Source organism: Hyla sarda, chromosome 13, assembly GCF_029499605.1.
Source record: "Hyla sarda isolate aHylSar1 chromosome 13, aHylSar1.hap1, whole genome shotgun sequence".
Lineage (NCBI taxonomy): Eukaryota > Metazoa > Chordata > Amphibia > Anura > Hylidae > Hyla > Hyla sarda.
In genome coordinates this window covers 36,265,277-36,285,930 of record NC_079201.1, presented here as the reverse complement: position 1 = coordinate 36,285,930, position 20,654 = coordinate 36,265,277, and the positions used below count along the sequence as shown (strand labels likewise).

Below are 20,654 nucleotides of genomic sequence, written 5' to 3'. Positions count from 1 at the left end.
AGGTGGTGGGTAGGTAGTTAGGGAGGGTCCCAGTGGACCAGGTCTCTAGTACCACCTCTTAGCATAGGGGATAATAGGTTATATTAGGATGTATCCAGTCCATCGGTACCGTCCTTTTAAGGACGTCCCTGCCGCTTAGGGAGGAGGGCCCCACAATAGGTTAATGAATAGGGGAAGTTAGCACCCTAGGGCCATGACAAATACCCCACCCTTTAGACAGGTAGGAAAACCCCCCCTATTTCACCTTGTGAAAACCTCGGGACTAAAGAATATTGAAACAATTTAAATTTATAAATTAAAAATCTGAATTTCAATTATAATGTCATCATTATATTTCAGGATGACTTCTTTTTGGTAAGGGATATTCCTCATTGATATGCATATGCTTTGTATCCATCCTTATTTATTTATTTACTCCTATGTTTAATCTGGGGCCCTGTTGTGTGTAGTGGTCCTATTAATCCCCCAGGGAGTTATTTATTTTATTATTCGCTAATCGCCTCTTCCCGGTCCTGATACAAGATTCATCTACATGGCTTATGTTTAAAATTCCCATAATCAGGCCTCTAAGATATAGTATAAGTGCACAATCAAGTTTTATAATAGTGTTCTCATATTTGACTGCTGTCCAGCCTTGCAGCCTGGTCCATGCTAGTTGCAATGCTGCATGCTGGAACTAGCCAAGTAGGGTTTTACTTCAGCGTTTTTACCCTCAATCCTGCCCTAAACCAAGATGGCCACTTGCTTACCCTTAACTCCATCCACTTCCGGCCACCGCAATTCTCCACTTGAGCGCCGTGACGCGAGCGCTCTCATGAGCTTGGTCACGCCCCGTCCCCGGTCGTCGGGAGGTAAGCGACCCGGATGCGGTTAAAAGCCAGAAGTGTGGATGTATTAGTCAGACGCCGGCTTCACTGAGCCAAACACCGAGACCGGGACACTTTCCTGTTTCTCCTGCCATTGCAGGACTATTTATACTTTAACACAAGCATGCAATCTCCACCACAGCACAAAAAGTCAGAGGTCCAGGATAAAGTGGAAAGGCTTCCAAGTTTATTCACACCATAAATGTGGTAGCGGTGCAACGTAAACTGCCTTTGTCAAGCTTGACAAAGGCAGTTTGCCAAAACGTTGCACCACTACCACATTTATGGTGTGAATAAACTTGGAAGCCTTTCCACTTTATCCTGGACCTCTTACTTTTTGTGCTGTGGTGGAGATTGCATGCTTATGGACTGCTGACTTGCTAGTTGGCTGACCACGTGCACATACAGAGGGGGTCTTTGCTGGCTCTTATGCTTGCAACTATACTTTAACACAGACGGCGCTAACTGTAAGTAGCGGATGTACTTGCTGTCTGCTTTTTTTGTAGGGTCTTTTCTAATTGCTTAGGCATGTGACTTAACCCTATCCCCTCTGCCTTATCATTATAGGGGTTCCCACATGTTAAAATTGTGAGTATGCAAATATCTGCACCCTTATCATGGCAGCTGGAAAGGGGTAGGTCAATTATTTATTATGTTCATTTTTCTTTGCAGGGGCTGACTACTTCCCTGGATAAAATGAAAATCATGTTGGGGGCAAATTAAGCCCATCTGTATTACATAATATATTATATTCTATACTACTGCATTAATAGGTTCCCCTGAGGACGTCCTTGTGCGTTCTCACTGGCACATGGACAGAAACGTGTTGGGAACAACTGACATAACATAAGGGAACACCTTGGCTGTATGTAATACATATTGTGATGTAATGAATAGTATGAGGGAGGAATCTGGAACATCCCCAATACTACTATAGGATAGGTCCATTGTGATTGATCCCGGATATCCATAAGGGATAAGATCAGGACCTATTACTGTGTTTCCCTACACGTCTTTTTTCTGGGTATCACTTTTTTCAATTTGGTGGTTTTTAAAGGATAAGAATAAATGTTATATTTTAGCAACACCCCTATATTTGTTTTTTTCTAACTCTATCAATGGATCACAGAGCACACAGATTAATTGAGTTCAATAGAACTCTATTCATCTGTCTGAGGAATCTAATAAAGTGTAAAAAAAAAAAAGTTTTAATAAAAGTTTGAAAGACACACATTAACCCAGTGGTCTTCAAACTGTGGCCCTCCAGATGTTACAAAACCACAATTCCCAGCATGCCAGGACAGCCGTTCCATGTTAAAAGTTCAAATCACCCCCTTTTCCTATATAAAAACATGTAAACATAATAAAAATGAACATATTTGGTATCGCTTCGTGCGTAATTGTACAACCTATTAAAATATAACATTATGTATACCGTACGGTAAATGTAAAAAAAATACCAAACCACAGATTTGCAATTTTTATAATATCCCAGAAAAAAAAGTTAAAAAGCGATTAAAAAGTCAGATCAATACCAAAATGGTACCGATACAAAAAACTGATTATGGCGCTAAAAATGAGCCCTCATACAGCCTGGTGTGTGGAAAAAAAATAAAGCTACAGGGGTTAAAAAATGGCAATAAAAAAATTAGAAAAAGTCCAGTTAGTAAAACAGGACGTAAACTATACAAATCTGGTATCGCTGTAATCAGGCGGCCTAAAGTATAAAACTAACATGTTACCTCAACCACAAGGTAAATGGCGCAGGAAAGAAAAACCACCAAATCTGCAAAATTATCTTTTACTATTTCAATTTCACTTCCCTAAATATATATATATATTTTTTTTTTTGGTTCAAAGAATATGTTATTGAAAAATTTAAAGGTATCCTTATAGTAGGTAGTTATGGCTATTATAGGGCGAGGAGAAAAAAATCAGAGCGTAAAAGCGAAAATTGGCCCGGACAAGTGGATCGTCATGAGGGACAAGTAGATTTTGCTCCATTTTAGTCATGTGGACAAGTAGTTTTTTATAAAAATTTCCACACCCCTGTTGCTTGTAGCAGCAGGTTAGTTTGGTGACAGGTACTCTTTAAGCTTCCACTGTGCCGCTGATATCAGTCTCCCGTCCTCTGACCCCAATCGTCTTTCTGGGGCCCAGCTCACAGAGAGAGTGCATGCTGTAGACCGCACAGGCTTTATTTACTTTGATGGGAGTCAGGGCCCAATTCTGGAGGATGTGAGGGTCCCAGCAATCAGGTTGACAGCTATCAGATACTTATCCCCTATACTGTGGGTGATTAGTCAGCTTTCATTGTCTTTGTGTGACAAGTCTATGCCAGCTGTGAGCCAGAGTTGAATTTTCCAATATAGTGGTGCCAAAAACCCTTGCAACTGGCGCTGCTACTTCTGGTCAAGGAAGAAGGAAAAACAACTTTAGAGATAGTTCCAAGCAATTTATTACATAAAATACAGCCACAATTACACATTTGGGGGTCACAACCCCCTTTTACAAACAGTTCAGAGGCACAATATACAGTCGTGGCCGTAAATGTTGGCACCCCTGAAATTTTTCAAGAAAGTGAAGTATTTCTCACAGAAAAGGATTGCAGTAAGACATGTTTTGCTATACACCTGTTTATTCCCTTTCTGTGTATTGGAACTAAACCAAAAAAGGGAGGAAAAAAAGCAAATTGGAATAATGTCTCACCAAACTCCAAAAATGGTCTGGACAAAATTATTGGCACCCTTAACTTAATATTTTGTTTGACATTTTGGCTATAGCCTCTCCAAAAATAGAGGCCAATTACGATAGTAGAATAAACAATTTCTTTATTGAATAACATACATATCATTGAAATCAGACATAGAAGATAAGGCACCAAGGTACACATGCAGATGGTAGCTGGGATATCATGGGGTAAAGGATAACAATATCAATACAATGGATATGCAGTGTGAATAAATGCTGATAGAAACAGCACTTACAGGTGAAAATCCAGATAGTGGCCCTTATTTACTAAGAGTGTTGTGTAGGTTTCTTTGTGGGTTTTAATTCCCTACAATTTATTTTCCACGGTATTTACTACTTTTAATTCCCTACATTTTACACTTTCCCTACACTTAGCATTTTTTACACATGCTCTGATCTGTAGGGGTTTCTTCAGCTGAAATCCACCACATTTTCTGTGGAAACTTTAGTAAATATGTTAGGATTTTGTGAAAATGTCGGGAACACGCCCCTTTTCTGTGGCCATGCCCCCTTTTCGGGTTTTCTTAGCAAAATGGAGAGTTAGTTGGTGTTTTTTCAATTCAGGCGCAAATTCAGGCGCAGACAGAATTTCAGGCGCATATTCTGGCGCAGACAGAATTTCAGGCGCAATGCGCCCGAAACTGGCGCACAACACGACAAAACATGTCGGGTTTGCAATAGTAAATGAGGGCCAGTATCTTGCACACACTGGTAAATGATCACAGTATCAAACAGCAATAGAGAAACAGGCAATACTGAGTACTTACAAAACCTCACATGGGCCACATTATAAAAGATTCCTGCCATGCACCCTGCATAAAACCACCTCATTTCCTTACCCCAAATGTAGGTTTTCGCTACTGCTTCTTCAGGAGGGTACACATTTTGGCTATAAGCCATATCAACCTAGGGGACAGGACCCCACGAGGATAATTGGTCCTTTAGGATAGGGAACATGGTCTGAAACCTTTTGTTAAGATAAGACCTTTTTCAATTCCCCTTTCATAATGTAACATAAGGTCTTATCCTCTGTTGTCAACCAAAACTTTATATAATACAATATGTATATTTGTAATATACATTGGTTAAAAATGTGTATATTTATGGGTGAAAAGTGCTGTCCCTACAGCTATTGCCTGTGTGGAGTCCAAATACAGGAAGTGAGGACAGAACAAGCAGGGCTCTGTGCAGGCTCCTGGCTTGTCAATCATCCTCATGTGTGAGCCTGTAGCATGTCACAGAGCCTCACTGCACAGAACCCTGCTTGTCCTCAGTGCACAGAGCCCTGCTTGTCCTCAGTGCACAGAGCCCTGCTTGTCCTCAGTGCAGAGCCCTGAATTTCCTCAGTGTACAGAACCCTGCTTGTCCTCAGTGCACAGAGCCCTGCTTGTCCTCAGTGCACAGAGCCCTGCTTGTCCTCAGTGCACAGAGCCATACTTGTCCACCCTCACTTCCTGTATTTGGACTCCTCATAGAGACACACAGGCAACAGCTGCAGGGACAAAAATATACATATTTTTTAACCTATGTAGATTACAAATATACACATAATTGTATTATCTACATTATATAAAAAGTTTTTGTTGATGAAAGGTACACTTTAAAGTCATATTTCACGATTATAAGGCTGGAACTCCACTGAGGTTTTTTTTGCAAAAATGCCATTAAAAACGCCAATTTTCCCGCACAGCGTCCAGATGTTAGCTACAAGTCAATAGTAAACTGCAAAATGCCAGATTCACTTGGCGCTTTTCAATTTGGCGTTTTTTTTAATTCTTTTAGCGTTTTTCAGCAATTTCGGGCTCAGAGGCTGGATTTTGAAATCGCCGGACAAAACCTAGTTTGGCGTTTTTTCCCCTGAAATCGTGGCGTTTTCATCCCATAGAAGTCTATGGGAGAGCAAAAACGCCAAGTAAAACGCCATGTTGGTTTTAAATTTTGCGTTTTTGCTGGCGGTTTTTATTTTGCTGCGATCAAAAAAAATTATGGAGATACCTTTTTTATTAACATTTCGTAGGGTACCATAAAAAAAAAAAAAAAAAAAAAAAAGATACAGTAGTGATGGAAAAATTTGTATCTAACGAAATATATCTTTTTTTTACAAAATGTTTATAAATTTTTAGACAGGGATCAATTTATGTGAGTGGGTAAAGCACTAAAAATGTAGCCGACAATAATAAAAATGTAGTGTGTGTGTGTTTTTCACTTTTTTTAGGTAGTACTACTCACACACTGTTCCATGATGGGAGTAGTAGTTACCTGTACTTATTGACAGATCGCCAGGGTTCGTTGCGATCCTCCTGTATAATGTATAGATGCGGCGGCCGCTCTTCTCTGGTCCCCTGCACTGACGTATATATACACATATTCATATTTCCCGCAGAGCTGTGATTGGCCAGATGGTTCCAGCCAATCACAGCTCACTGTGGGAAATAGGAAAATGTGCATATATATATATATGGCCGTGCAGGGGACCATAGGAGAGCAGCCGCCGCATCCATACATTATACCGGAGGATATTAAAACCCACAAAGAAACCTAAATAAGGGCCACACACTTTACAAAAAAATGTATTCAAATTTTGTTTTAAAAAATAAACATTTAGTTAAATACATTTTTATATCCCTACTGCATCTTTTTTTTTTTTTGGTACCCAACTATTTTGTAAAAAAAAACACAAAAAGGGGCCAAAAAGGCAAATTCCACACAAAAACGCCAGAAAAAAAAGCCAAAACGCAGGGGAAAACTGTGGCAGTTTTTCTGGCGTTTTTAGGCCACATAAATCGCAGGGCAAAAATCTCAGTGTGGTCCTAGCCTAAGGAACATTCTATAAGCTTGTTTAGAACTGAAGGAGTTGTGGTTTTTAACTTATATATTCAAAAATGTTTGAGCTGTATTTAATTGTATGCACTACTGTGAATAGTATGCCTCCTTATAGGATATTTCCACCATCCTTCCAGGTAGCAGACTGACTAATGGTGCTCACTGACATATTTTTAGTCCAATAAAGTAATATTCCATACAAACAAAGTCAGGGCACTCACCCACATCAGGTCTTCACACTTTATTTCAAGATGTATATAACAAACATCAGTGCTCAAATAGGATAATAGAGAAAAAGGCAATGGCAGGGGTAGCTCCAGCAGAGCTTATATATCTTGAAAAAAAGAAGTTTGAAGACCTGACGTTGTTGAGTGCCCTGACTTTCTGTTCTTATGGAAAATCATTTATTTTATCACGTCTCCATCAGCCCATATAGAATGTTTTTATATGTATAAATCATATGCACATTATATATATATATATATATATATATATATATATATATATATTTTTTTTTTTGGTTAGTTTATTTGTATAATTTCAGCCATTTCCTTTTTATTTTTTTATATACTGCATATTATGTATTAAATATTCATGCGGCCATGCTTCTCCATACTTTGCCTCGGTACACATCCAATTCTTATATTTATTTCTGCTGCGCTATGTCCTGCTACTGATGCTCGACAGTATCTATGGTTAAACTGTATCAGCGATCTCCACTGCGCTCAGTGTTGCCATGCTTTGTTTTGTTTACTAGTCGCTTAATCCACATGTTTATCCACTGTGTGTCAAGCCTCATTCCCACATTCAACTTCAAGCCTCATCGTGGTTGCCCAACAGGATTTGCTGTTTATCCACTGTGTGTCAAGCCAAATTATCATTCAAATTCAAGTCTAATTGTGGCTGCCCAACAGGATATGCTTTATGTAAACAAACCTCATTCCCATTCAACTTCAAGCTTCATACTTTTTATGTGTGCATTATTTTCTATATGTACTTAGTATAAACTTATTGTAATTGTCCTTTATAGTCATATATGTGCATGATGAATTTTTGATGTATTATACCACCAGTGGTAACTGTGACACCCCCCCCAATATGTTTGGGTACCATTTTGTTGATATATATATATATATATATATATATATATATATATATGGGAATATGCAAAGCAGCTCATTACACAACCTTTTCAGGTAGTTTTCCCTGGTATCAGCTAAGCTCCTGTTAAGGACCCCTTTTATATATTTATATTATATATATATATATATATATATATATATATATATATATATATAAAAAAATAATCTAAAGAAGGGGGTGGTGACCCCCAAAACGAGTCAATGTACCTGGATTTTATTACTTTACTTAATGGGAGTATCTCTGGAGCTGTTTCTCCTCTTTCCTTGACCAGAGGTAGCAGTGACAGGTACAAGTTTTTTTTTTTACCACCATATTGGATTTTCTACAGGACAGTCTGCCTCCGTCATTCTGTTACTCACCAGGTTCAGCAGCTTCTCCAAGCATTCAGTACGGAATTGGGGTAAAAGGCGCTCTTATCACTCACTTGTGGTAAGTGGCCATCTATCAGAGACGTCAATCTCTGTGGCTTTTATTTCTACTTTTGTCTTTGGGTAATACACAAGGCGCCGGCGTGCGGTCTCTTTTTTCGTGCATTCACAATAGAGTAGATTTTTGGCATAGTTACTGCCATTTTCTATAGTAAATCTGTCATGGCACAAGAAACCATACTGACTTTCCCAAACTGTTGAGGGGTATTGAAGTGTATGATACCCAAAGTCTGGTTTTAGCTATCCAAAGGCCTTTATTTATTTGTGTAGCAAAAAGAGCACTCTTCCAGTATATTCTGCAGTGATTCTGTTGAAAATATTAAGAAAGACAACACTGTATACATTATTGCAGTAAATTATGAACTTTAATTCTGAGGCTTGTTGTAGTTTGCATCCTTCTAGATATTTTAATTATACTGTATTTACCAGTATGTTGCAGATGCCAATGCAGAACTATTGCATGTATGGTAACTATTTATGGTCTTTAGAACATAACTTGCATAAGTGTCACATGGGAAATCATTGCCAAGATCAGTCTCTGGGGAGAGGTATTCCTAGTGCAGTGGGTTGGTTTAGAGTCCTTGCTTCCTCTCTTTGTTTTTCTGAGCAATAATCCTCCAGAAAAACATTAGCTAGGTTGCTAAGTCTACGATTGTTGGAAAGTGAGAATCTGAGCATACACTCCACAACCGGCGGTGTGGTAATTTCTGCACAGGAAGAGCCTGTACTCAGGTACATGAGTGTTGTTATAGCAGAGAGAACAGTCTCTTCTCGTGGGCTGGATAGACAGTTTATCACAAGACTCAGACCTCCTGCAGCCAATATGTGACTCTTGGTGACTTTATCCAGACATAAATTGCAAAGACCTCCTTGGAAAAGAAAGAAAAAGAGAATTAAAATATTAGCACCTTGTCATCAGATCATCCTTGTGTTGAAAGTCCTAAACACAAGGTAATGCACAATTTTTTAGAGATTTATAGGTTACTGTTACAAAAGCATCAGTCATAGTGCTCCTATACCACAAAGATATTTAGCCATTGTTAGGAACTTCTCTTTAGAACTCTATGGCCACTTTCACATCACGATTTGTGCCTCTGAAGCACAGATACGCAAATTCCTAAAATCGGCTACTGACTTATCAGTGCTCAGATAAGCATGAGCCCCCTTCATTGACCTGAATGTAGTCTGGGTTTCAGAAAATGTAATTAAAAGAAGACTATCATAGCAAGATAAATAAAATCTTCTAATATTGCAAAAACAACACAGAAAAAAGCCAGCACAACTACCTAATACACTGGTGTACAAAGCATACAAAAAGAAGGTTGCAGCAGCACTCTTGGCAAACTTTTCGATCAAACATGGGACCCTAACACGCTCATTCTACTCACCTCTGCTGGGCATACAGCCTCTGATTGGATGACATGCAGGATCCACTATGAATTTAAAATAACCTTGTGAACAGGGAAGGGTGTATGGCTAAAGAGGGTGCCATTCCCCCATACTTGCATTGCAAAAAACAACAACAATACACAGACAAATAGCCAGCACAACTAATACACAGGTGCATGCTGCTGAGGCAGATACAAAGTACACAAAAAAGAGGGTTGCAGCTGCTGCAACCTTCTTTTTTGTATACTTAAAATTTGCCACACCCACGTTTTTATCAAAAAGTGCACTTGAGCTTCCATTCTTTGGCCAAGAGTGCTGCTGCAACCTTCTTTTTGTATAACTTAATAATATACTTTTATGCGATTCACCCCGACAAGAAGTTGTGTAGTTCATTTTGAATATGGAATTGTCTCCAACTCCCCGGCTTCTCCATGTCTCCCAAGACAACACACCATCACCTGCTGTCTGAGGAGGTGTGGCTTGATCTTGTCTCTAAGCTCCAGCCCAGCCTTCTTAATGGTGTCACCACCTCTGACCTGCCCCTACAGCCTACATCACCATCACATACACATATCTTCAACGAGGACCTGTGGACATACTAAATAAAAAAAAACATATTAGCAGTAACCAGTAGATTAGTGGGATGCTGATTACATACTTGCTTCCAGAATGAGGACTGCCCTCTGCCAAGTTATATATTAAGTAATCCTCTCCGATTTAGTGAACCGGTCAGATAGGCTGGACTTAGTTTTCATATTAGCTGTGTTTGGCGCAGTGACATATTTAATCAAGGGGGTGTGGTCTCCCACAAATAGCAAATATCATGAGTGTGAGGCCACACCCCTTTGATTAACATGCACCCCGCCCACAGTCACAGCAAAGAATATTAAGCACCACCCATCTGACGAATTAACTTAGAGGGGAATATAAAGTCTTAAAACTCTGGAACAGTGAGGAAGGGGGCCATCATGCTGTAAAATGAAATGTGATCAGCCCCCCCCCCCCCCATGCTATCTTCTTATTACTGCAACTCATTTTGTTCAGGGTGACCATAGGGCTCTTAAACCCCTTAAAGGAGTACTCCGGTGAAAAACTTTTTTTTTTTTTTATTAACTGGTGCCAGAAGCAAATAAAATCATGGGGTGCATCAATAGGGGCATAATCGCCCACGACAAGGAAATAGTTCTACCGCTGTACAAATCACTAGTCAGACCACACATAGAATACTGTGTACAGTACTGGGCACCAGTGTACAAGAAAGATATAGTGGAGCTGGAGAGGGTTCAAAGATGGGCAACCAGGGTAATACGGGGAATGGGAGGACTACAGTACCCAGAAAGATTACCAGAATTAGGGTTATTTAGTTTAGAAAAAAGAAGGCTTAGGGGGGACCTAATAACTATGTATAAATATATCAGGGGACAGTACAGAGATCTTTCCCATAAACTATTTATACTCAGGACTGTATCAATAACAAGGGGGCATCCTCTACGTCTAGAAGAAAGAAGGTTTCTACACCAGCACAGATGGGGGTTCTTTACCGTAAGAGCAGTAAGACTGTGGAATTCTCTCCCGGAGGAGGTTGTCATGGTGAACTCTGTAAAAGAATTTAAAAGGGGTCTGGATGCATTTTTGGAGAGTAATAACATTGCTGGTTATGTATATTAGATTTATAAGGACAGAACGTTGATACAGGGATTTATTCTGCCATATTTGGAGTCGGGAAGGAATTTTTACCTCTAGTATGAGGGTTTTTTGCCTTCCTCTGGATAAACTCAGTAGGGATTCATTAGGGATATAGGTTGAATTGGATGGACTCTGGTCTTTTTTCAACCTTATGAACTATCTTACTATGTTACATACCTGAGCCCGCACACCAACGCCAAAGTTTCTCAAGTGGCACGGGACTTAACACTAACCTACCTGTGCATGATAAGCAAAACCAGCGGCCAGTGGGCAATTACGGCAGCATTAGGCCAACTCACAACCTCCTCCCAGGTACCCTCCAGTGTGGCTAGGCACACATACAATGGGAGGAGGGAGGCAGACTACAAGCCCCACCTAAGTTGGCTGATATAGTTGCTGGCCTCACATGTGCACCGTAATGCTGCCTAGAAAGTGTTCAAGGCACATTACATATGGCGTTAGCCAAGGGTTAGCCAATGTTATTGTCTACATCTACCACAGTAGTGCACCTAAATTCCTGTATTATATATATGTATCAGTAGTGCACCTAAATACCTGTATTATATATATATATATATATATATACACACACACACTTTTTTTTTTTAATCTAAAAAGGTGGTTGCTCTATATATTTAATTCATTTTTACTTATGATATTTTTAACATCTGGTGCAAGGGCCCTGCCTAGATGTGAGGTGTGATATTGTAATACATTTTGTCTATATTATTTTTATCCCTGATAAAATACCTGAGTGAGCTACACACCTTTATTTCTAGATTTGTAAATGACTTCTATTAAAAAAAAATCTTAATCCTTCCGGTACTTATTAGCTGCTGAATACTACAGAGGAAATTCTTTTCTTTTTGGATTTCTTTTCTGTCTGTCCACAGTGCTCTCTGCTGACACCTCTGTCCATGTCAGGAACTGTCCAGAGCAGGAGAAAATCCTTATAGCAAACATATGCTGCTCTGGACAGTTCCTAAAATGGACAGAGTTGTCAGCAGAGAGCACTGTGGACAGACAGAAAAGAAATCCAAAAATAAAATAATTTCCTCTGTAGTATTCAGCAGCTAATAAGTACTGGAATGATTTTTTATTTTTATAGAAGTAATTTACAAATCTGTTTATTTTTTAAATCAACTGGTGCCAAAAAAAGTTAATGTTTTCCACCGGAGTACCCCTTTAACCCCTTAAGGACCCAGCCAATTTTCACTGTAGGACCCGGCCATTTTTTGCACATCTGACCACTGTCACTTTAAGCATTAATAACTCTGGAATGCTTTTACCTTTCATTCTGATTCCGAGATTGTTTTTTCTTGACATATTCTACTTTACGTTAGTGGTAAAATTTTGTCGATACTTGCATCGTTTCTTGGTGAAAAATTCCAAAATTTGATGAAAAAAATTGAACATTTAGAATTTTTTTTAACTTTGAAGCTCTCTGCTTATAAGGAAAATTTATATTCCAAATAAGTTATATATTGATTCACATATACAACATGTCTACTTTATGATTGCATCATAAAGTTGACATGTTTTTACTTTTGGAAGACATCAGAGGGCTTCAAAGTTCAGCAGCAATTTTCCAATTTTTCACAAAATTTTCAAAATCAAAATTTTTCAGGGACCAGTTCTGTTTTGAAGTGGATTTGAAGGGCTGTAATATTAGAAATGCCCCACAAATGACCCCATTATAAAAACTGCACCCCCCCAAAGTATTCAAAATGACATTCAAAAAGTTTGTTAACCCTTTAGGTGTTTCACAGGAATAGCAGCAAATTGAAGAAGAAAATTCAATCTTGATTTTTTGCACTGGCATGTTCTTGTAGACCCAGTTTTTGAATTTTTACAAGGGGTAAAGGGAGAGAAATCTTCCTAAAATGTGTAACCCAATTTCTCTTGAGTAAGGAAATACCTCATATGTGTATGTCAAGTGTACGGCGGGCGCAGTAGAGGGCTCAGAAGGGAAGGAGCGACAATGGGATTTTGGAGAGTGAGTTTTTCTGAAATGGTTTTTGTGGGGCATGTCGCATTTAGGAAGCCCCTATGGTGCCAGAACAGCAAAAAAAAAAAACCACATGGCATACTATTTTGGAAACTATACCCCTCGAGGCACATAACAAGGGGTCCAGTGAGCCTTAACACCCCACGACTTTTTGTTAAAGTTGGATGTGTAAATGATTTATTTATTTATTTTTTCCACTAAAATGCTAGTTTTCCCCAAAATGTTACATTTTTACAAGGGATAATAGGACAAAATGCCCCCCAAAATTTGTAACCCCATCTCTTCTGAGTATGGAAATACCCCAAGTGTGGACGTCAAGTGCTCTGCTGGCGCACTACAATGCTCAGAAGAGAAGGAGTCACATTTGGCTTTTGAAAAGCGAATTTTGCTGAAATGGTTTTTGGAGGGCATGTCACATTTAGGAAGCCCCTATGGTGCCAGAACAGCAAAAAAAAATGGCATACTGTTTTAGAAACTACACCACCCAAGGAACACATCAAGGGGTACAGTGAGCCTTAAAACCTCACAGGTGTTTGACGACTTTTTGCTAAAGTCGGATGTGTAAATGAAAAAAAAATAAAATAAATTTTTTCACAAAAATGCTGGTTTTCCCCCACATTTTATATTTTTACAAGGGGTAAGAGAAGAAATGGGGTTACAAATTTTGGGGGTCATTTTCTCCTGAGTATGGAAATACCCAATGTGTGGACATCAAGTGATCTGCTGGCGCACTACAATGCTCAGAAGAGAAGGAGCACCATTGAGCTTTTGAAGACAGAATTTGGTTGGAATAGAAGTCGGGGGCCATGTGCGTTTACAACCCCCCCCCGTGGTGCCAGAACAGTGGACCCCACCACGTGAACCCATTTTGGAAACTACACCCCCCACAGAATTTAATAAGGGGTGCAGTGAGTATTTACACCCCACTGGCGTTTGACAGATCTTTGGAACAGTGGGCTGTGCAAATGAAAAATTTAATTTTTCATTTTCACGGACCACTGTTCCAAAGATCTGCCAGACACCTGTGGGGCGTAAATACTCACTGTACCCCTTATTACATTACGTGAGGTGTGTAGTTTCCAAAATTGGGTCATTGTTCTGGCTCTATGGGGGCTTTGTAAACACACGTAGCCTTCAATTCCGGACAAATTTTATCTTCAAAATCCCAATGGTGCTCCTTTTCTTCTGAGCATTGTAGTTCGCCCGCCGAGCACTTTACATCCACATATGGGGTATTTTCTTACTCAGAGGAAATGGGGTTACAAATTTTGGGTGGCTTCTTTCCTAGGTTTCCTTGTGAAAATGAAAAATTTGGGGTAACACCAGCATTTTTGTGAATTTTATTTTATTTTTTTCATTTTTCCATCCAACTTTAATGAAAATTCGTCAAACACCTTTGGGGTGTAAAGGCTCGCTATACCCCTTCTTACTTTCCGTGAGGGGTGTAGTTTCCAAAATGGGGTCACATGTGGGTATTTATTTTTTTGCGTTTATGTTAGAACCGCTGTAAAATCAGCCACCCCTGTGCAAATCACCAAGTTAGGTCTCAAATGTACATAGTGCGCTCTCACTCTTGAGCCTTTTTATGCGCCCGCAGAGCATTTTACGCCCACATATGGGGTATTTCCGTACTCAGGAGAAATTGCAGTACAAATTTTGGGGGTCTATTTTTCCACTATTTTTAACACTTGTGAAAATAAAAAGTAAAAGGACAACACCAGCTTGTTAGTGTAAAATTTGAATTTTTTTTTTACACTGACAGGCTGGTGTAGCCCCCAACTTTTCCTTTTCATAAGGGGTAAAAGGAGAAAAAGCCCCCCAAAATTTGTAACGCAATTTCTCCCAATTACGGAGATACCCATATGTGGCCCTAAACAGTTTCCTTGAAATACGACAGGGCTCTGAAGTGAGAGAGCGCCATACGCATTTGAGGACTAAATTAGGGATTGCATAGGGGTGGACATAGGGGTATTCTACGCCAGTGATTCCCAAACAGGGTGTCTCCAGCTGTTGCTAAACTCCCAGCATCCATGGACAGTCAGTGGCTGTCCGGAAATGCTGGGAGTTGTTGCTTTGCAACAGCTGGAGGCTCCGTTTTGGGAACACTGCCGTACAATACATTTTTAATTTTTATTGGGGGGACAGTGTAAGGTGGTGTATATGTAGTGTTTTACCCTTCATTATGTGTTAGTGTAGTGTAGTGTAGTGTTTTTAGGGTACATTCACACGGGCGCAGGTTTACAGTGAGCTTCCCGCTAGAAATTTGCGCTGCGGCAAAAAGCTCATACTTGAAGCAGGAAACTTACTGTAAACCTGTCCGTGTGAATGTACCCTGTACGTTCACATTGGGGGGGGGGAGGGGGGGGGGGGCAAACCTCCAGCTGTTTCAAAACTACAACTCCCAGCATGTTCTGACAGACCGTGCATGCTGGGAGTTGTAGTTTTGCAACAGCTGGAGGCACACTGGTTGGAAAACCTTCAGTTAGGTTCTGTTACCTAACTCAGTATTTTCCAACCAGTGTGCCTCCAGCTGTTGCAAAACCAACTCCCAGCATGTACTGATCGCCGAAGGGCATGCTGGGAGATCTAGTTATGCAACAGCTGGAGGGATCGCAACTACAACAGACAGCTGTTTCGGCATGCTGGGATTTGCAGTTTTGCAACTTCTGGAGGGCTACAGATAGAGACCACTGCACTGTGATCTCCAAACTGTGGACCTCCAGCTGTTGCATAACTACTACTTCCAGCATGGACTTTGGCTGTCTGTGCATGCCGGGAGTTGTAGTTATGCAACAGCTGGAGGCACACTTCTAAAAAGTGCATCTACCTGTTGCATACTCTACATCATGCGAAAAGCTCATGTGTCAACAAAGCGGTGCAGGTCTGCAGCATGCCATCTTCCCTCCCCACCGTGAATGATTTGCATATACAGCTTAGTGCGGGGAGCCAAGCTCTGTACTTCCATCAGCCAAGGCAAGGAGGTGTGGTGGAAAGAGAAGGCATTAAACAACTACATTGACATGGTCTGAAATGGCAGGAGGTGCTCAACCCCTAATCTGTATGAGGAATCAAATGATTCCTCCTAAAAGTCCCCTAAGGGGACTAAAAGTGTAAAAAAAAATAAAAAAATAAAAAAAGTTTAAAAACACACACATTAACCCCTTCATTATTAAAAGTTTAAATCACCCCCCTTTTCCCAAATTCCATATAAAAAAGATATAAACATAGTAAAAATAAACATGTGGTATCACCGCATGCGTAAATGTCCGAACTATAAAAATATATCATAAATTAAGCCGCACGGTCAATGGCATGAGCGCCAAAAAAATTCCAAAGTCCAAAATAGCGTATTTTTGGTCACTTTTTATACCATAAAATGAAGGAATAAAAAGCGATCAAAGAGTCCAATCAAAACAAAAATGGTATCGATTAAAAATTCAGATGATGGCGCAAAAAATGAGCCCTCATAACGCCTAGTACACGGAAAAATAAAAAAAAGTTATAGGGGGTCAGAAGAGGACAATTTTAAATGTATTAATTTTCGTGCACATAGTTATGATTTTTTCCAAAAGTATAACAAAATATAACCTATATAAGTAGGGCATAATTTTAACCGTATGGACCTACAGAATAAAGATAAAGTGTCATTGTTACGCCCAGCGCTCCGGGTCCCTGCTCCTCCCCGGAGCGCTCGCGGCGTTCTCCTCTCTGCAGCGCCCCGGTCAGACCCGCTGAACGGGAGCGCTGCACTGTCACTGCGGGGATGCGATTCGCATACCCGTTCCCCGGCTGTCACGTCCTGGCGCGCACGGCTCCGCTCTCTAGGGCGCGCGCGCTCCGGCTCTCTAAGATTTAAAGGGCCAGTGCACCACTAATTGGTGCCTGGCCCAATCAGTGTAATTAGCTCCCATCTGCTCCATGCCTATTTAAACCCACTTCCCCTTCCTGTCCTTGCCGGATCTTGTTGCCTCAGTGCCTAGTGAAAGCGTTTCTGTGTTTGCCCTTACCAGTGTTACCAGACCTTCTGCCGTTGCCCTTGACTACGAACCTTGCCGCCTGCCCTGACCTTCTGCTACGTCTGACCTCGCCTCTGTCTAGTCCTTCTGTCCCACGCCACTCTCAGCAGTCAGTGAGGTTGAGCCGTTATCGGTGGACACGACCTGGTTGCTACCGCCGCAGCAAGACCATCCCGCTTTGCGGCGGGCTCTGGTGAATACCAGTAGCAACTTAGAACCGGTCCACCGGTACGGTCCATGCCAATCCCTCTCTGACACAGAGGATCCACCTCCGGCCTGCCGAATCCTGACAGTCATTTTTACCGAAAAATGTATGACGTAGAAACGGAAGCCTCCAAAATTTACAAAATGGTGTTTTTTCTTCAATTTAGTTGCCCAATGATTTTTTTTCCGTTTCGCCGTAGATTTTTGGGTAAAATGACTGATGTCATTACAAAGTAGAATGTGGATTTTTAGGTGCAAAATTTAAAGGGTTATGATTTTAAAAAGTAAGGAGGAAAAAACTTAAGTGCAAAAAAACTGAAAAACGCTTGGTCCTTAAGGGGTTAAAGAAAAATAAGTAGATAACTAATACAGATAAAGCAAGTCCTTAGATATAAAAGAAAGAGATACTGAAAGCTGTAAATCACTATGTAGAGGACAGGAGCTTCTTCAGGGTCCTGTACAGTACACACAACGTCCTAAAATAGTAAACTGAAGCTGCCCTTACTTGGTGTCCAAAGGAGCAGCTAACTGTGGCATAGGTTAAGGGTAGTACAGAACATTTAATACCTCCCTATACTTTAGGGAGGTGCTAGTAGACAGCCAGTCAGTGCATACGCTTCAGTAATACAGGTGTTTTTATCAGTGAATGCCCATTCTAATTGGTTGGTTCTTACAGCCATTGACACGTTTCATAGATCTGGACTGTCCGTAGCATTGTATGTTGAGTCTGATTTCAAGTTACAATGGTCCAGAAAAGACCATTGTATGTTGAAACTATTGTATGTTGAAGCCAAGTTGAGGCAGGGTTTTTCAGTTTTTGCATTTAAATTTTTTCCTCATCACCTTCAAAAAATCATAACGCTTTCAATTTTGCACATAAAATTCCATATGATGACTTATTTTTTGCACCACCAATTCTACTTTGCAGTGACATTAGTCATTGTACCAAAATATCCACGGCGAAACGGAAGAAAAAAAGTAATTTTGTAAATTTTGGGGGCTTCCGTTTCTACGCAGTGCATTTTTCGGTAAAAATTACACCTTATCTTTACACTGTAGGTCCATACGATTAAAATGATGCCCTACTTATATAGGTTTGATTTTGTCATACTTCGGAAAAAAAAATCATAACTACATGCAGAAAAATTTATACATTAAAAATTCTCATCTTCTAACTCCTATAATTTTTTTCTTTTTCCGCATACGGGCCGGTATGAGGGCTCATTTTTGCGCCGTGCTCTGAAGTTTTTATCGGTTCCCTTTTTGTATTGATCGGACTTTTTGATCCATATAGTTTTTTGATCCATATAGTTTTAATTACCGATTTTTTTAATAGTTCGGACATTTCCGCACGCGGCGATACCACATGTTTATTTACACAGTTTTTTTTTTTTTAATGGGAAAAGGGGCATGATTCAAACTTTTATTAGGGAAGGGGTTAAATTAGCTTTTTTTTTGCAGTGTTATAGCTCCAATAGGGGGCTATAACACTGCACACACTGATCTTTTACCCTGATCCCTGCAAAGCCATAGCTTTGCATGGATAAGCGTTCTAGGGGCTTGATTGCACAAGCCTGTAGCTCAGGCTTGGAGCAGTCTAATGCCGATCGGACGCAACGGAGCAAGGTAAGGGGGTCTCCGCTCGCGTCCTAACGGATCGGAACATAGCGATTTTATCGCGATAGTCCTTATCAGCCCGACTGAGCTGCCAGGAAGCGTTTACTTCCATTTTAGATGTGGCGATCAACTTTGATCGCCGTGTCTAAAGGGTTAATAGCGCACGGCACAACGATCGGTGATGCACGCTATTAGCCCAGGGTCCCGGCTATCGTTAGCAGCTGGGACCAGCCCGGTGTGACCCCGTTTTAAACACCGGGACCGGGCATAGGGCGTACAGGTACCCAATACACGGGGTATAGTGCAGGGAAACCAGATAAAAATGATGTGTCATTTACCCAGATAGGTGTTGTCGTTCCGGAGATCCATGCTGTATTAGCCTCCGTTGCTAATATGTAAATGGCCTGCTTTGCGCATTGGTGTCGGAACCAGGCATACCCAGCATCACTGCCTTTATCCCCTCTGCTCCGATATATAGGCGGGCATATCAAAGCTGCCAGTTTCCCTTTAACTTTTAAAGAAAATGAATATGCCTAAAAATGCCCTATTTTGACTTCTATAACATTTTTATTTTTATTGTATAGGTTGAACTTGAAGGACTCTTGCCATTATAACCTTAAAGGGGTACTTCAGTGGAATTTTTTTTTTTAAATCAACTGGTTCCAGAAAGTTGAACAGATTTGTAAATGACTATGAAAAAATCTTAATCCTTCCAGTACTTATCAACTGCTGAATACTACAGAGTAAGTTGAGTTGTTCTTTTCTGTCTGACCAAGGTGCTCTCTGCTGACACCTCTGTCCATGTCAGGAACTGTCCAGAGTACAATCAAATCCCCATAGCAAACCTCTCCTGTTCAATTTTATTTATGCATTTTAGTTTTTTCCTTCTCGCCTTCTAAAAATCATAATTTTTATATTTATCCACAGACCAATATAAGGGCTTGTTTTTGCATGACCAATGGTAATTTGCAATGATATCACTCATTTTACCATAAAATGTATGGCGCAACCAAAAAAATTATTATTTGTGTGGGGAAATAAAAAAAAAAAAAAAACACAATTTAACACATTTCGGAAGGTTTCGTTTTCATGCTGTACACTTTACGGTAAAAATGTCAAGTTTTCTTTATTCTGTGGGTCAGTATGATTAAAATGATTGTTACATGATTTTCTATTATTGTACTGCTTTAAAAAAAATCTCAAACTTTTTAAGCAAAATTAGTATGTTCAAAATTGCCCTATTTTGACCACCACTATAACTTTTTCCTTATTTGGGGCGGTATGAGGGTTCATTTTTTGCGTCGTGATCTGTAGTTTTTATAGATACCACTTTTGCCTATATTTAACTTTATAATAGCTTTTTATAACTTTTTTTTTTTTAATAAAATGTAAATAAAAAGCAGCAATTTTTTATGTTTACGCTGTTCACCATACAGGACATTTAACATTCTATTTTGATAGTTCGTGGACATTTACGCACATGGCAATACCGAATATGTTTTTTCTTTCACACTTTTATAGTCCTCATAGGGGACTACAGTGACGATGGCCTCGACATACAATAATTTCAACATGCGATAGCCTCTCAGAGGCCATCGCATGTTGAAGGCAGCATCAACATACAATGCTTTTGTATGTCGGGGCCATCACATAAACGGCTATCCGGCAGCGCAGACTGCTTCAGCTGCCGCCGGATAGCCGTTTACGGTGCCCCGTGTGCTGT

At 40.1% G+C, this 20,654-nt stretch overlaps 1 protein-coding gene and 1 long non-coding RNA gene across 2 annotated transcripts in view; one reads left to right on the top strand and one right to left on the bottom strand.

Annotated features, from left to right (window-relative positions):
- Positions 1 to 1,198: 1,198 nt before the first annotated feature.
- LOC130297621 (uncharacterized) lies at positions 1,199 to 1,847 on the top strand. Its single transcript, XR_008849633.1, has 3 exons — positions 1,199 to 1,333; positions 1,434 to 1,454; positions 1,539 to 1,847. It is a non-coding gene; the product is annotated as an uncharacterized LOC130297621 (long non-coding RNA).
- A 5,974-nt stretch (positions 1,848 to 7,821) lies between these two features.
- ARMC7 (armadillo repeat containing 7) overlaps positions 7,822 to 20,654 on the bottom strand; it is a 47,238-nt gene continuing 34,405 nt past the window's right edge. The window contains exon 3 of the mRNA XM_056550305.1: positions 7,822 to 8,880. Within this exon, the coding sequence (XP_056406280.1) occupies positions 8,543 to 8,880 (338 nt within the window). The 3' untranslated portion in view covers positions 7,822 to 8,542. The remainder of the gene's footprint in view (positions 8,881 to 20,654) is intronic.